Raw genomic sequence first — 16,744 nt, 5'->3', positions numbered from 1 at the left:
TACTTTACTTCAGTATAGTCATGTGATTTCTTGTATTTAAAAATGTAACCGTGACAAATATACATTGACGATGATAGATTAACCTACATATCATGGCCTTGTTTAGCATTTGTTTATTATTATCCTTACTTATTTGTGGTCTACTTTTTCAGCTCCATATATAAGACTGTTATTAGGAGTTCCACAAAATTATTTTGAGTTTAAAAGGATTCCATGGCCAAATAAAATTGGGAAACACTGGTTTAGATTATAATCTTTTTAGGGGTCCACTCTTGTGGGTTTATACGATTCTTATGACTTAGCCCTATCCTAGTTGTCAGTGGGGCTGTGGGATGGTATGGAAATCCTTGCACTCATTGCACCTTGCTCATCAACTACCCTTACAATTTTGGGAACACCTACATCAGTTGCATTTACAGGTTCTCTTTTAGTCAATGGTTCTGAAAGTGATCATGAGTGAATTTCCAAGATTCCCTACAACCCTGGCACACAGAGATAATGGAATGAATAGTAAGTACCGACTTTCCAAGTCTTGGCCTCAGGGCAGGGTTTGAATTTCATTCATAGATAGCTACCTCACAGTGCGGAATCTAGTATCATGTAGATACATACACAGGAATGGGCCCACTCAAAACACAGAGGGTGCGTCTAGACTGGCAAGATTTTGCGCAAAAGCATCCGTGCCAATCTAGACGTGCTTTTGCGGAAATACTTTTAACGGAAAAACTTTTCCATTAAAAGTATTTCCGCAAAATGCCAGTCTAGACACAACCAGAGATAAAGGAGAGTGATTATGCCGAAAGGCAAAACTTATCCTCTCCGTAGGTGCCCTCAAGAGCCACAGGAGTAAGTCGGCAAGGCTGGCTCAGCACCTGCTTGTGAAATCCAAATCTGGTGGAGCGATTTCTGATTTAAACCAGGGAGGGATGATGAATTTTTCCATTCTCTCACAGGGTCGGGGCGTGGTCCCAGAGAGGTCGGGGACCACCGGGATGAGGGAAGCCTCAGCAGAGAGGGGCTGAGACCCCAGGGAGGTGAACTCAAGGGGGGGGGGGGCTCTGTGAGGGCGGGGAGGCGAGGCGAGGCCTATAGAAGGTGCTCTAGGCAGCTCCACGTAAGGCAAAGCTCCCGCTGTCGTGCCCGGGGAGGGACGGGCTTAGGAGCTGGATCTGCCTGCGCCGCCCCTCCTGGGGGAGGGATCCGGGCGGGACCGGGCTGTCGGCTCCTCCTCGTCAATCGCCGGGTTGGCCCGGGGTCAGTTTCGGAGCGGGGCCCCGAGGAGACAAAGCGGCGGCGGACCCCAGGGGCGTGCGGGGATCGGGCTGAGCGCGGCGCAGGCCGGCCTCCTCCTTGCAACAGGTTCCCAGCTCTGCCCAGCCCCCGTGTGCCACGGCTGGTGCCGCAGGCCGCTCCGCCTCCAGAGGCCCCGGCCAGTGGTCTCCTCGCTCCCGGGCGGGGCGCCCCGGCACCATCCGCCTCCATGCGGTTCGGCTCCAAGATGATGCCGGTGAGCGAGAGGTCCCGGCCGGGGGGCAGTAAGAGGGCCTGGGGGTGCGTGGGCAGGCGGGGTTGGGGGCTGGAGGCGGACTCTGCTCCCATCTCGCGTGGGGCAGTCTGGGGCTCACACCCGTGGGGGCGCCGCGATCAGCGACTGTGACTCATTGGCACCAAACGCGGCCTCTGCGTGGGAGTCGGGGCCAGGCGTGGACCGAGGCAGGGCCGGGGGGACGGGAGTTTTGTGGGGAAAGTTGGAAGCTCCGGCTTGGACGGGAAATTGCCTTCGCTCCTGACTCCAGGGTCTCTCCGTGGCAACTCGGTGGGTTTCGGCGGCGGGGGGAGAATCAGCCGCGTGTCTCGCGCCTTTCACCCCCAGTTCAAGGCATACGGTGGGGGCTGTGCTGCTGGGAGAGTCGGTGTCCGGAAACGGAGCCGACTCCTTTATACAGGGACGCGTCTGATAGCGTCAATCCACATCGGAGGAGAAAATGGATCCTGCCATTGTGGAGGCAGAGCCGGAGGAACTGGGGGAGACCAGCAGATTAGCTTTGTTTGTTCCGAAGCTGGGCTGGCGTGGGTTGGGTTTCCCCCTCCGCCCGCTCTCCGCTTTCCCAGCTGTTCTGCTTGCTCCTGTGTCACGCTGGGAGCCCTGGAACGAGCTCTGGGGGGAGAACAGCGAGCCGCGCAGGGAGCAGTGCCCCAGGTTAGGAGTAGGAGGGACGGTGGCTGATAGGCGCTAGGCGTGCGGGGCAGGGCTGCCCGCTGCCCCGAGGCGCTGTGGAATTGCAGGGGAACAGGTAGCTTGTTTTGTTGGTGAAATAACAGTGAGGGCGACATTCCACCCATTTAAAGGCACAGCGACGCCTTCGGAGGCAAGGGTTTGCCATACTCCCCCCCCCCCTTCCTTCCTGCATCAGAGAGATTTCCCTGACTTTTATGTTAAGGATTTAACCAGCCGTCAATTTGAATTAGCTTCAGATAAACAACAGTCCCGAAACTTTGAGTTTGGTCCACTTCCAGCATTATAGACGTTATGGGTCGAACTGGCCTGTTGGGGAGGAGGATAGACTGAATATTGTTTTGTTCTTTTGCTTATTCGATGCGAGTTTGCAGGGCTTCGGAACAGCTTCATTAAGAGTTCTTTACTAATGTAGGATCTCTAATTTGCTTTAGACCCAGACCCCTGGTACAGTTCTGTGTTTTCCCACATCCCTGACTTTTTTTAATGCCCAAACTCCAAGAATATGAGTGAGTGCCCATGTTATTTACAAAGTAAACTGGTTTTGGTCAGTTTCAGGATATCCTCTTCACCTGACACTGAAGTAGGAATTGCTAAGAGAAATATGTAGTTCATTAAGGTTGTGTCCATGTTAGATATAAAAAAGATGTTGGGGATAAAAAATAAGCTTGACCCTTATTAGCTAATTTTTGTTAAACCCATAGGATAGACAAAGCAATTTGTACTTTAAGAACTTGTCTTTGTTCCTAGTGAAGGCATGACTAAACTGAATATTGCCGAAGTTGGATCAAACAGTTTTGTTTTTTAAACAAAACCTCTGACTATGGGAAAGGGAGATCCTTTATTCCCATGTTGCAGTTGGGCCAGATGAAGTAGTATCTCTCTGAAATATTTATTACCAACAACCAATAGAGCCCCAGATCAACCATTGTTATTTCTTAGAGTGGCAGATTACAAGTAAATAACATATGTTGGGAATTCTTGTGCTAATTGCAAGCCTGAGTAGAAATTCCTTTAAGTACTTTAGGTTTTGTGTGTGTGTGTGTGTGTGTGTGTGTGTGTGTGTTCCATGTATATAAGCTTTTCTCTACAAGTCTTTGCAAAATCAGGGCCAACACTGTGTATGAGTAACTTTGCACAGCTGCATAGTCTCTCTGCATTCAATGGGATTATTTGATGTGTCATGTTTATACTGATAGTCACAAGTGTATTTGCAGAATTAGGTGTATTTTATTATCCAGGTGCAGGTAAAAATACCTTCCCATCACAAACTGTGGAAGCTGACAGAATCAAGAAGGAAGCCACACACAGAGACAATAGCTACTTATAAGGAAAAGACAAAACCTGAGTATCAGGCTGATAAAGTTTACTTGTTCCAGAGAAGCTAATGTCTCTTCTACCTTTCCTGTCACTCTTTCCTCCCCATTGAGGACGCAAGAATGTGTGTTGATTTATTCCAGTAGAACAAATCAAGAAAGGGGTAGGTGACTTTCATTGGTGTAATTAGAGATGGCAAGAAATATTTGTCTAACTAAAAATAGTCAAACTTTTTGGGAATGATGTTGTCATCAGCCCATGGCAATTGAGGAAAAATAAGCAATGTATAGTAAAAAGGTATTAATTCAAAGATCATGGTAATTAAATTAAGTAAACATTCTGCCATCCACAGTACGTCTATACAAGAGATCACCCTTATCAGTTAACCTTCTGAAGATCATCCCAAAGTATCCACCAAACAATTCCGTTCCTCCTCTATTTAAATGATACTTCCATTTAAAAACTGCTTTTTGTCTGACCTTTGAGTGGTTACCCCAGCTCTCTTTTCCTGCTCTGGGCCTCACTGAACCAGCCCCAGCCCCAGCTCTCCCCCTGCTCCCTCTCGGCTGCCTGGGCCATGCCAATCCCAGCTCTCCCCTGCATCTCCCCAGCCCACTAGCGTGGGCTTTGCCAGCCCTGGCTCTTTCACACACACACCCTTCGGAGGCCTAACTCTCCCCTCCCTTGGTCACTGGGGTAGGCTGAGGCATGGCAGGTCAGCCCCGGTTTTCCCCCCAGTGGCCAGGGGAAAGCTGAGCCCTGGGCCTGCTTTGTTGGCCTGCAGACAGCCCTGGGCCTGCTGCTGGGAGGGGAGCCTGGCTTCAGCTAAGGCTGCTGTCCCTGCAAGACTAGTGGAGTCCTGAGCATCTGAGCTCCAGGAGGAGGGCGGAAATAATGGTCTGGCACTGGGGGCAGGGTGACATGCTGATGTCACTCTGTCGTCCCAAAGGAATTGTTTTTATATACAGTAGACTTTTGATAATCTGGAACCTATGGGATTTAGGTGGTGCCGGATTATCAAATATGCCGGACTATCAGGAGGTACTATAAGATGGTTTTATATATATATATATATATATATATATATATATATATATATATATACACACACACACACACACTGTATACATTATATACTGTATATAAAGTGTTCTTAACCCTTTTTATTGTACATACTGTATACAGTATATGGTAATGTTTTAGGTTTTTTTAAGCCTTTTTTACCATTTTTGCTCAGTTTAGCTGCTGCCGCTGTTACCTTGTGACTTATTTTTTGCCGAAGCTCACTCACTAGGCTCTTGCCATTTTGATGCCAGACTATCAGGAGTGCCGGACTATTGGATACCGGACTATTGGAATTTTACACAGGGAGAAAATAAAGGGATCCCTGAAACCTTTACGGTGTTTACTACATAAAGTAATGGACCAGTCTAAATTAGAATGGATAAGTGGCTAAATGCTGGAGTGCAAAAATAGTAGATTTAGAACTCAGCATTTTAAAGATTATAACTTATTTTGTTGCTCTGCGGTCTCTCATTTCTAATAATTGTATTTATTGGGGGATGTAGGAGGAGATTTTCAAGGCAGAAAGCAGTTAGCTGCCCACTGGAAGTTGATGCCTAAACAACCCTTTGAAAATCTGTTCTGTAGTAAATATACTCTGAATGGCTATGAACAGGAATAAACTGGAGCTCAAATAGTGCTAAAAACACCTGGGAGCATAATAAAAGAAAACTACCCTTAAAATAATGTCTTGCACCTTCTTTGCATTTTTTTCACCCAATTGTCCTCTTTTGAGGACCAGTGCTGTTTTGTACATGCAGAAATAAATGGTGAGATTTTTGGAGTCTGGCTGAAAGTGTAATATTAAATATTAGTCTAACCAAATGTACAGAAATCAGGAATGATATTGAACCAAAATGTAGCAAGCGTGACACACTTTAGGAGAGCAGTCTCTTTCCTGGTGTGATGGTAAGACTCTTATTGCCATAAATATCTTTAAGCATCTTCCTATTCAGTAGAATGGATGAAGGGCCACTGTACCACCACCACCCCCTTTAAAAATTCCTTTTGTTGTAGCTTTTATGTTTTCCTCTGCTTCTTCCCTATCCTGTCTCTTCCTTTCCCATCGCAACAATCCAACTCAATCCCCTGGTACCATCTCTGCTCTTCTGCTTCAGCCATCGCAGTGCGCACATAGGCTGCGTCTAGACTGGCAAGTTTTTCCGCAAAAGCAATTGCTTTTGCGCAAATACTTGCCCGCTATCTACGCTGGCCGCTTGATTTTGCGCAAAAGCACTGACGTTCTACTGTCCGAAATCAGTGTTTCTTGCGCAAATGCTTTGACGTTCCCGTTCGGGCAAAAGCCCTTTTCTGGAAATGTTTTTGCCTAAGAGGGCCAGTGTAGACAGCTAAAAACTGTTTTGCGCAAAAAAGCCCTGAGGGCGAAAATGGCGATTGGGGCTTTCTTGCGCAAAACTGCGTCTAGATTGGCACGGACGCTTTTCTGCAAAAAGTGCTTTTGCGGAAAAGCATCCGTGCCACTCTAGAAGCTCTTTTCCACAAATGCTTTTAACGGAAAAACTTTTCTGTTAAAAGCATTTGCGGAAAATCATGCTAGTCTAGATGTAGCCATAGTGTTGTTAAATTCTGTAGTGAAGTACCTCTGTGTACAGGGCGTCCTTGCTATACGTCCAAGATACGTATAGCGAAATGATGTAAAGCGGCTGACTTCCATTTGCATTAATTAGTCTCTTTTTTTTTGCACAACGTAAAGGCAGGGAATAGGAAGACTTATAACACAAGAGTTTCTACATGTGTCAACAATGTTAGTGCAGAACCGATGCATACTAGGGCAATATATTGTGGGGATGTCCTGTACAGGTTAGGGATGTTAAATTTTGAGTAACTGACTAATTGAATAGTCCATGCAGTTTGCATCGACTATTCAATTAGTTGATAGAGTACCTCCTCCTTTGAAGTGTAGCAACAGCCCCACTGACACTGGGCTCCGTGTGGTGCTGTTGCTTTGAAACGTTGCAGGGAGCCTGGCATCAGGTTCCACGCGACATTTCAAAGCAGCAGTGCCACATGGAGCCCAGGGTCAGTGGGGGAGTTCCCACCTGATCCTGGGCTCCATGTGGTGCTGCCGCTTTGAAATGCCACGTGCAGTGTGGGAACACCCCAGTTGACTCCAAGCTGCATGCGGTATTTCAAAGCGGCAGCACCACGTGGAGCCCGGGGTCTGGCCCCAGGCTGCATGTGGCGCTGCTGCTTTGAAGTGTACCCCCTTACACTCTGTCCCCACTGCCTCTTTCTGATAGATGCAGCAAGGAGCGGGGAGCAACTAGTTGACTATCCGATAAGCATTTGCTTATTGGATAGTCGACTAGTCGTTCACATCTCTAGTACAGGTACATTGATGGCCCCTTGTCAATGCATCTGCATGCATTTCTAGGGTTAATGCCACTGAATTAAATGAGCTATATAAAATTGTATCACCTTCCATCTGTTGAAGGCTTGTGGGAATGCAGTTTGCACTGTTGCGTAGTGATGAGGAGCTGGCACATTTTTCTAAAATAGCATATCCTTTTGCAACATTATCAATCCCCTTTGCGTGTTTTGAATTGTTACCATAAAGATGAGTGGATGTTAGGAAATAATTTGCGTCATTATGTATGCTAGATAAATAGCTTTGCTGAAATGGTGGGAGGTTTCACAGATGGAGCAAATGCAGACTGTGTTATAGCCACAGGCTTCAGTTCAGTCTGACATTTTTGTTGGCCATAATAGCTCTAAGGTTTGGATCTACAAAGAGACGTAGGTGTTGTGATGAAGAGCATTGTGGTGCCTAACATCTAGGCACGCAGACAAGCACAAGAAAGACATTGATCCACAAATACTGAGTTAGACAGTAGGCTCCCTATATAATGAATGGGGAAGAGAGGTGTCTACTAATATGCATGACAGAAGCCAGCATATTCAATAGGGAATAGCCTATTGCCTAAGCAAAAGCCAGTGGGAAATGCCATAGAGAAGAGTCTGTCTAAAGGCCTACCCTTCTCATGCACCTCTGATCCACAGCTGGGAACATCTGTCCTGGAGTCCAGTTACATCAGTTCCAAAGTGGGTTCTGTGAAACTGAGCCAGGTGCCTGCCTCACTCAGTGCAAAATAGAGGAGGAATAAAAGATGGTGGTGATGGTGCAGAGAAGAGGAAGCATTGCCCCTTCTGCCTTGTAAGTTTTAGCCATGTGGTTAGAGACACTAATCTGTGATGTGGGAAACCTGCAGTCAATTGTCCTCTCTCTGTGAGGGAGACAAAAGATTTCAACAGGGTCTCCTACACTTAGTGCTCTAATCACTAGGCTGTAGGATATCTTGATGTAGATCTCCCTCAGTCTCTCCTGTTGAAACCATTCTGCACTGTTTTAAATAACTAGTGACATGGGAGCAAGAAGATGGGACCCTTCCTTGCCTACCTCAAAGGTTTAATCACTAGGATACAGAGTCATTCTCACTTTTTAATTGATCCACAGTGGATAGTGTTGCCAGGTGTCTGGTATTCACCTGAACAGTCCGGTATTTTTGGCTCCTGTCCGGCAAAAAAATTCAGAGAATACCGGACACCTAAAATGTCTGGTATTTTCTGAATTTTTTCCTGGCCAGGAGGCGAAAATGTCTACAAACACCCAGTGCCCAGCCTCCTCCCCCGGCTCCCAACACCCCCAGGCTCCCGACTCCAGCCCCCATGCTTACCTGGTTCCCCAAGACTGCCAGCCAAAAGACCTAGGGGAAGCAATGCTTTCCCCTGGGTCTTAGTGCTCAACCTCTCCCCTGTTCCTATCCCTGCACTAACTCTTAAAGGGGACATGCTGTTTTAATGCTGTTTTATTTAATTTTTTTGTCTTTTTTTGAGTCTTTTTTTGGGGGGGGTCTCCCCCCTTTTTTCCCCTTCAACAGAATTTTTTTCCCTTTTTTGGGGGTGGTGGTGGTTTTGGTATTTTTGTTTCAACCATCTGGCAACTCTAAAAGTGGAGCACCTTCAACATAAGTGTCTCATAGGCCAGAGGTTTAAGCATTCTAAAGAAATTAACTTTCAAATATCTGTTGGTTGTTCCATTGAGTTGAAACATAGGAATTGCCGTATTGGATCAGATCAGTAGTCTATCTAGTCCAGTTTCCTTGACTAAAATATTTCCCTCAGTGGTACTATGGAAAAAAAACTGGCTTTAACTATTTGAGATTTACAGATCCATCTTAATACTTAAATTGTAGCATATAGACATACATCTTTGGTAAGTATTCACTTCCTTACTACAGATTTTCCTTATCTAACACTATGGTTGCAGACTAAACAGTTGCTTTTATTGACCCTGAACCACCTTCCTTCATCTGCCTGTTGTTTGTTTAGGCTCCTGTCCTGCATTGTGATCAAGGCTGACAGAATTCTGTGTCTGTGATACCTAATTGTTTTCAGTTGACTTTCTGTAGTAAGATGAGGGCCTAAAACACAAGCCCATGTAGCACAGGCCTGGTCTGAGGCCTAGCTAACAATGGACAAAACATGGCTAACATAAAGCAAAGCTAAGCTGTGAGGAAGAGGCAGGCTCCTGCTTACAGAACTTGGCACAAACAGGGCTGGAAGTGCAAAACATTAATTAGTAATAGGCCCAGGTGTAGAACAATAATTGGTGCTAGGTACTGGCTGTAAAACAGTAATTGGTATGGGGCATAACATGGTAACACCAACTCATTAAAAAAGACCTTGGTACCCACACTCCCCACAATACAGATTCAAGTTCAGGAAAGGTTCTAAAATGACAGCCTGATGGATAGAGATGATGTAATCCGAGCACGAGGCTCAGGCTGATGGGTGGTATCAAAGTAGTGTCAAAGGGTGGCAACCTGACACGTCAGCTGTGATGTGTAACTTGTTTGTACCTGTATATAAAGTGGTGTCTTGTGGGGACAGTCTTTGGCCAGCTTAGGGGCAGTGGGAGTTTCCCACTGGTTGAGCTGAGTTCATTGTTACGGCTACATAAATCAAGTGGCTTGGTAGAATCTATTGACAACTATTACTGAACTTCGCTAAACAATAAACCTGGCCGGGCACCTTTGATCCTTATCTGATTTGCGGTCTTTGGGGGCCCTCTTGGGGTCTGCTGTGGTCATTGGGCCCATATCATTGAGCACACACGCAAGCAGACTTCTGGGTATCATCATCCACAGAGCTAGAAACTGTCCAGACTCCACAGCAGTAAATCCTGACCCTACTCTATCAGTGACCTGACAACAGACTTTAGCATGGATCTGTTGACTGGAATCTGGTTGCCAAACTAGAGTTTATATTGTAAGCACCCCAGGGCAGGGGCCTTGTCTCCTAATTTGATTAAAGGCTTGGTATACATTGGTTGCCATAGTCCCTTAGCAATGTTACCAAAACATTAGCTCCTAAAATCATTTAATAGGGGTCATCGAGTGTCTTAACTTCAGAAAAAAACAACAAATGGTCTGGTAGCACTTTATAGACTAACAAAACATGTAGATGGTATCATGAGCTTTTGTGGGCACAGCCCACTTCTTCAGAAGACTGGAGTTACGAGTTGGGGATATGAAAACTCGAACTAAATAGGAGAGGAGAAGGGGATGGAGAAAGGGGGGGGGAAACGGGAGGGTGGTGGGAGACAGAGCATCATTAAGTATCTGGAGAATGGGTACTTAAACCTAAGCAAATAAAAATCAAAGTCAATAGATAGATTCCTAAGACAGGAAGGATACCACATAGAGAGCTTTTAGAACCTTCAGTGGTTAAGTAGGTAGAGTTCCCATCATCTGATAACTTCAGAGAGATTTTTGCATACAATGCTGAATAATTCTGAGAACATCATATTTTGCTAGTCGTCTTTCCCTACATTGCCTGGCATTTTACAGACCATGAGCTGTCATGATTCACTATTGCGACTCATGACAATAAAGACACACTGAGTTTCCTGTGCACCTATAGTTCAGTAGTTTTTGGTTAAAACAATGTGGGTTTTTTAGTTCATTGAGCAATAGCTGCCTATTCAACTGGTGAAATAATTTTAAATACCATTTATTTGTATGTTGTCCCTCTTTGAAAACAAACAGTCCTTTCCTCACAGAGAAACTTGCCCAAAATCTTTATTTTATAGTACATTATAACTTGTTCAGTATGTTAGTTTCTTTAAGTGCTTTCCTCAGAAATTATTTCACTTTTCCCTCACTCTAGATGAGTCTGTGGAAGTCCTGGGTAATACCTTTTTATGGTTTTGCCCTGACTGGTCTATTTATCAGTAATTCATTAAGACTAGAAATGCCTTGTGGGTTTCCTGTAATTGTTACTGTTCCATGGATCAGGCCAAAGGAGAGTAAAAATTGGTGCGTGTAAGACATTTCCTGTCTCCTGTGGCTGTTGCCAGATGGGATCTCCCCCTGATTAATGAAGGGCCTATCTGAACAGCTGTATGCTAGATTAATTTGCATGGAGGTTAGCAGGGCTTTAACAAAGACACGTACAATGGGCATAACATTTTTGTTCATTTATCCTCATTCTGGTGTCTTAAAGTGGCAGTGTGTCCAGTGTTCATATCAAAGCCACGATTACATTAAGTTGACTTTAAAATGCCTTCTGTGTTTAGCAGCTCTCCTGCCTGGGTGATTTCCTTGTCTCCACAATGCATGTCACTGAACTTGCTGAGTTTGTTCAATAGGGACAGGGTCTTGTCCCTTTTTAAGAGAGGCCTGGAGAATAAGAAGGTGGAAAGCTCTGTGAAAATGGCTTGGTTAGGGTACGTCTATACAGCAGAGCTAAAGTCAAATTAAGCTACACATCTTTTGCTACGTCAATTGCATAGCTGAAGTCGAAATAGCTTAATTGGCTTTTGGCGCTGTCTACACAGTAGAAACACTTTTCCTTCAACTTCCCTTACTCCTCGTGAAATGAGGGTTACCTTGAGTCGGTGGAAGAAGTCCTCCGGCTCGACATTATTTTGAAAAAAAAAAAGGCTTGTAGTATAGACATGCACTATGCTATTTCAGAATAACATCAGTTATTCTGAAATAACTCTGCTGTGTAGATGAACCCCGAGAGTGGCTTTCCTGGACTGGTAGTTAGAGCATCAGGAGGAAGGGTAGTAGCTTCGTTTCCTCACATTTGTCATCTCCCTGGGCAAGATTCTGGAGAGTTTCTTTATTCCCTTGGAAATGGACACAAATGTCAGTTCTAGAGGCAAAGAGAGGGTTGTTTAGTATTTGGAAGCTGGAAGGTGTTTACATTCATGAGGTCATAAGCCCATCAAGTCACACTGTTGTTTGCTCTTTCACAGGGTTACTGTATTAAAGGCCTATGTTAACACTCCTAACTCAATTTTTACTCAAGCAAAACTCTTAATGAATTTATTAGGAATTTTGTCTAAGTAATAAATGAGTAAGGAGTATGAAACAGGGCCTTTTGTTTTCTATCAAGATGATCATAGAATCATAAGATTGGAAGAGGCCTCAGGAGTTCAACCCTTTGTCCAAAGAAGGACCAGCCCCGGCTAAATCATCCCAGCCAGGGCTTTGTCAAGATAGGACTTAAAATCTCTAGGGATGGAGATTCCACCACCTCCCTAGGTAACGCATTCCAGTGCTTCATCACCCTCCTAGTAAAGTAGTTTTTCCTAATAGCCAACTTAGACCTCCCCCACTGCAACTTGAAACCATTGCTCCTCATTCTGTCATCTGCCACCAGTGAGAACAGCCTCTCTCCATCCTCTTTGGAACCCCCCTTCATAGAGATGTAAGCCAATAGTTGATTATGCAATAAGCATAAGCTTATCAGATAGTTGACTAGTCACTTTAAAGAGGCAGCAAGCAGTGAGGGGGAGCAGAACTGGTGCTGGGGGGAGCTGGCTTAAAAGCCAATTCCCCCCAGTATCATCTCTGTGGGAGGCAGAAGGGCAGCGGGAACCTACATAAGAACATAACATAAGAACGGCCGTACTGGGTCAGACCAAAGGTCCCTCTAGCCCAGTATCCTGTCTGCCGACAGTGGCCAGCACCAGGTGCCCCAGAGAGGGTGGACCGAAGACAATGATCAAGCGATTTGTCTCCTGCCATCTCTCTCCAGCCTCTGACAAACAGAGGCCAAGGACACCATTTTATCCCCTGGCTAATAGCCTTTTATGGACCTAACCTCCATGAAATTATCTAGCTTCTCTTTAAACTCTATTATAGTCCTAGCCTTCACAGCCTCCTCTGGCAAGGAGTTCCACAGGTTGACTACACGCTGTGTGAAGAAGAACTTTCTTTTATTAGTTTTAAACCTGCTACCCGTTAATTTCATTTGGTGTCCTCTAGTTCTTCTATTTAGGGAACTAATAAATAACTTTTCTTTATCGTCCCTCTCCACACCACTCATGATTTTATATACCTCTATCATATCCCCCCCTCAGTCTCCTCTTTTCTAAACTGAAAAGTCCCAGTCGCTTTAACCTCTCCTCATATGGGACCCGTTCCAAACCCCTAATCATTTTAGGTGCCCTTCTGAACCCTTTCCAAGGCCAAAATATCTTTTTTGAGGTGAGGAGACCACATCTGTACACGGTATTCAAGATGTGGGCGTACCATAGTTTTATACAGGGGCAGTAAGATATTCTGGGTCTTATTTTCTATCCCTTTCCTAATAATTCCTAGCATCCTATTTGCCTTTTTGACCGCTGCTGCACACTGCGTGGAAGTTTTCAGAGAACTATCCACGATAACTCCAAGATCTCTTTCCTGATTTGTCGTAGCCAAATTAGCCCCCATCATACTGTACGTATAGTTGGGGTTATTTTTCCCGATGTGCATTACTTTACACTTATCCACATTAAATTTCATTTGCCATTTCCCACCTGGTGCAAGCCGGGAATCTGCTGGTCCCAGACGCTGTGCCTCTGCTTTTAAAATGTATTAAGAACCTACCGGCAGGGCCTCTGCGGCTCCCCTGTTTATCGACTAATCTACTAGTTGATGGAAATTCAATTAGTTGATTAAATTTAACATCCCTACCCCTTCAGGCAGGTAAGCTGCTATCAACACCCTCTCGCCCACCCCAATCTTCTCTTCTGTAGATTGATAGAGTGTGTAAAGGTTCATTAGTGTCATGCAGAAGTCTTACTTGTATTTGAAACTTTTAGCCACTGTTGCTGAACTGTTAGAGAAAATTCTGGGCTTTTGTAATGTGGGAGACCTGAAAAATGACTGCAGATGTTGTGGGATAGCTAGTTCTGCCATTTGAATGAGAATTTTAGACTAGTAATGCTTTTGATATTTTCCATGAAGTTTCCTTGATACCTGAAATGTTAAAAGGAAAATAAACCTCTTGCAGTTGTTAATCACTGATATTTTTGTTCTGGCTATTAGTCCTGTAATCCGTTTAAAATTAGTTACCCCAATGACATCATCACTTGTTTCACAGTTACTAATAGTGTTACAGTAGCATTCAACGCAAAGCCAGTTTTGCGTATGTTTAGAAATCTCCAGTTTCGGTTTTAGTGATGCTAGTAATCAAGAATGTTTTCTTTATGTGGCAATTGGATATAAATCATCACTCCCTCTTCTATTTTTATCAGTATGAGAGAGGAATGCCAGGTATTTGAGTACCTACTTCTCAGAACCAACGAAGGTATATGCTCAAACACCAATTGGCATGAAGTGAACCTTTTGATAGGACTGTGTGCGTAGGTGACAGAATTAGGCTGAGGTAAGTTTTGTGGGAGCATTTAAGAAAGAAGTGTTCCTTGATCTTTTTGTTGTCTCAATTCTATTACTTATAAAATAACAATTATCTGAGAATGACATACGTGAATGGATTTAGGCCATTTTCTCCCCTCCACCCCATGTTTTAGAAGAGTTACTAGGTGTTCTTAAAAAAACTGTTTTTTTGATTAACATGCAGTTGATATACAAAAGGTTATTAGGGAGAGATCCTTTTAGGTTATAGTGGCCAGTGTATGAAATGGAGTAAATAAGTGAGATGGTTGCACATCAGAAGGCTTGAAAAGCTTCTGACCTGTTAATGTTTTGATTTGTTTCATGCACTTGTTTGAGTTGTTAGTTGCTTCAATATTTAAGACTTTATTGTAGGTCAAAGAGTTGTGTAAAGTAGCGGTTCTCAACCAATGGTATATGAACCTCTGGGGGTACAGAGGTCTTCCAGGAGGTACATCAGCTCACTTAGAAATTTGACTAGCTTTGACAGGCCACATAAAAAGCACTAGCACAGTCAGTACAAACTAAAATTTAATAAAGACAATGATGTGTTTAAGCTGCTCTCTCTGCTATACTGTATTTATATTGTAATTTATTTTAGAATTGTAAAAATTGAGAAAGTAAGCATTTTTTCAGAAATTGTGTGCTGTGATACTTTTATATATCTGATCGTGTAAGCAAGTAGCTCTTTAGTTAGGTGAAACCAAACTTTGTGGTACACAAGACAGATGGGACACCTGAAAGCAGCACAGTAGTTTGGAATGGTTGAGAGCCATTGATGTAAAAGGAAACTTAAGCTAGAGAAGCTAAGTGACTTCCCCAGGATCATATGGCAAGTAGGACTGTAAGAGTGTAGCTGTTTAAACAGTGTAACTGATGGTTTCCCAAATAGTTACACACAGCTCCCAGTCTGGCTTCTGGGGAGCTGGCTGCCACCCCGCACTGCTGTCTTTGTACCACAGGTAGGTGGGAGCCGGTATATGCAGAGAGCCAGCTCCTGGGGAGCTGACTGCCACCCTGCACTGCTGCCTCTGTATTAGAGGCAGCAGTATGGGGCAGCAGCCATCTTCCCAAGAGCAGGGCAGCAGGTGTGCACCGACTCCCAGGGAGCTGTCTTCTGCCCCATAATGCCTCTGACACAGAGACAGCAGGACGGGGTGTGGCAGCTGGTGCGTGCCAGGAGCAAACTTAAAAGCCAGCTTCCAGAGAGCTGACTGTCCTACGCTGCAGGTTCCTGTAACCACTAAAGTCCTTCACAGGTTACACGGTTGCATAATTACCTGTATTTTAATATCCCTAATGGCAAGTCAGTGGAAAAACTGGGAACAGAGCTTCCCTGTCCTGACTTCTGCTCTTGGGACTCTTGTGTATGTCAGGTTCATATTTATTGTTACACAAAAATGTCATTAAATGTCATTGTATGAAATAATCACATCTTTGCCCACACTGCAGCAGGGTTTTATGGTTGTGACTGACATAAGGATGCTAAGAGACCCGTGAGCCCCGTGTGCATTGGACTTTGCCTCAGAGTAGATTTGAACCAGGACTGAAGAGGCATGGTTGAAAATCGGCTTTCTGCTGAGCTTGTCCTTATGCTTGTCCTTAGGGTTGCCAGATTGTTTAATCAAAAATACTGGAAACCAGAAAAAAAAAAAAACACTGGGGAAAAAATTCTGAGGGGGGGGGGGGGGGGGGAAGGGGAAGACCAAAGTTGTTGAGAGAGGAAAAAGAAAAAGGAGACCCCAACAGTTAAGTGCCAAGAAAAAAAAAAAAAAAAAAAAGCATAGCCTCTTTAAGAAATGCCTTTGAGGCTTTTTGGCCCTAACAGGCTTACTTGCAGAACCAGGTAAGCACCCAGTATTTTCGCCTTCTGGCCTGGGAAAAAATCAGAAAATACCAGACATTATAGGTGTCCGGTATTTTCTGAATTTCTTTAACCAGACAGAAGGCGTAAATACCAGGCTCTCTGGGTCAATACCAGACAGACACCTGGCAACCCTGCTTGTCCTTTAAAACATTCAACTTTGTAGCTAGTTCTAATATCTTGAGTTGCATTTAAAATAGCACATCTTGGTTTTGTCACACAAACTAAGAATTTTTCAGTCTTGACACTTCAATTCTGTGAGGTTAACTGCTAAGTACATAATTTATATCTAAATTTAGACTATTATTCTGTTGTGTGTCGTGCAAAGCTAAAGCTAACTGTTCTCTTGAGCTGAGTTTCAAGGGAAAGTTTCTGGAATTGTCTGTCAATTTCTTTGTGACATGGTACCTGCTGTGTTTAAGCTCTGAGGTTGTGTTTCTTTAGAAAGATCTTATCTGATGAGCTTTGTCTTTAATACGTTCCTTTGTAACTCTGTTCCCTTTGTTTTTGCTCTGGGGCTGGAGGTTCTCAACATTACTCTGAGGGTTTCTTTTCCCACAAGTTGCACTT

General features: G+C 44.3%; 1 protein-coding gene across 2 annotated transcripts in view; it reads left to right on the top strand.

Moving 5' to 3' along the window:
* Positions 1–1,196: 1,196 nt before the first annotated feature.
* The window catches only part of TP53BP2 (tumor protein p53 binding protein 2), a 70,760-nt gene continuing 55,212 nt past the window's right edge, over positions 1,197–16,744 (top strand). The window contains exon 1 of one of the 2 annotated variants that reach the window (XM_006133421.5): positions 1,197–1,507. In XM_006133421.5, the coding sequence (XP_006133483.2) occupies positions 1,481–1,507 (27 nt within the window). In that variant the 5' untranslated portion in view covers positions 1,197–1,480. Of the gene's footprint in view, positions 1,508–1,674; positions 1,817–16,744 lie in introns of those variants that run through there. The other variant, XM_006133422.4, reaches the window with a different exon arrangement.

Source organism: Pelodiscus sinensis, chromosome 3 (genome assembly GCF_052426305.1).
Source record: "Pelodiscus sinensis isolate ZL-2025 chromosome 3, ASM5242630v1, whole genome shotgun sequence".
In the NCBI taxonomy this organism is placed as follows: domain Eukaryota; kingdom Metazoa; phylum Chordata; order Testudines; family Trionychidae; genus Pelodiscus; species Pelodiscus sinensis.
The sequence above is the reverse complement of the archived record's forward strand: the minus strand, read 5'-3'. Positions and strand labels throughout refer to the sequence as shown.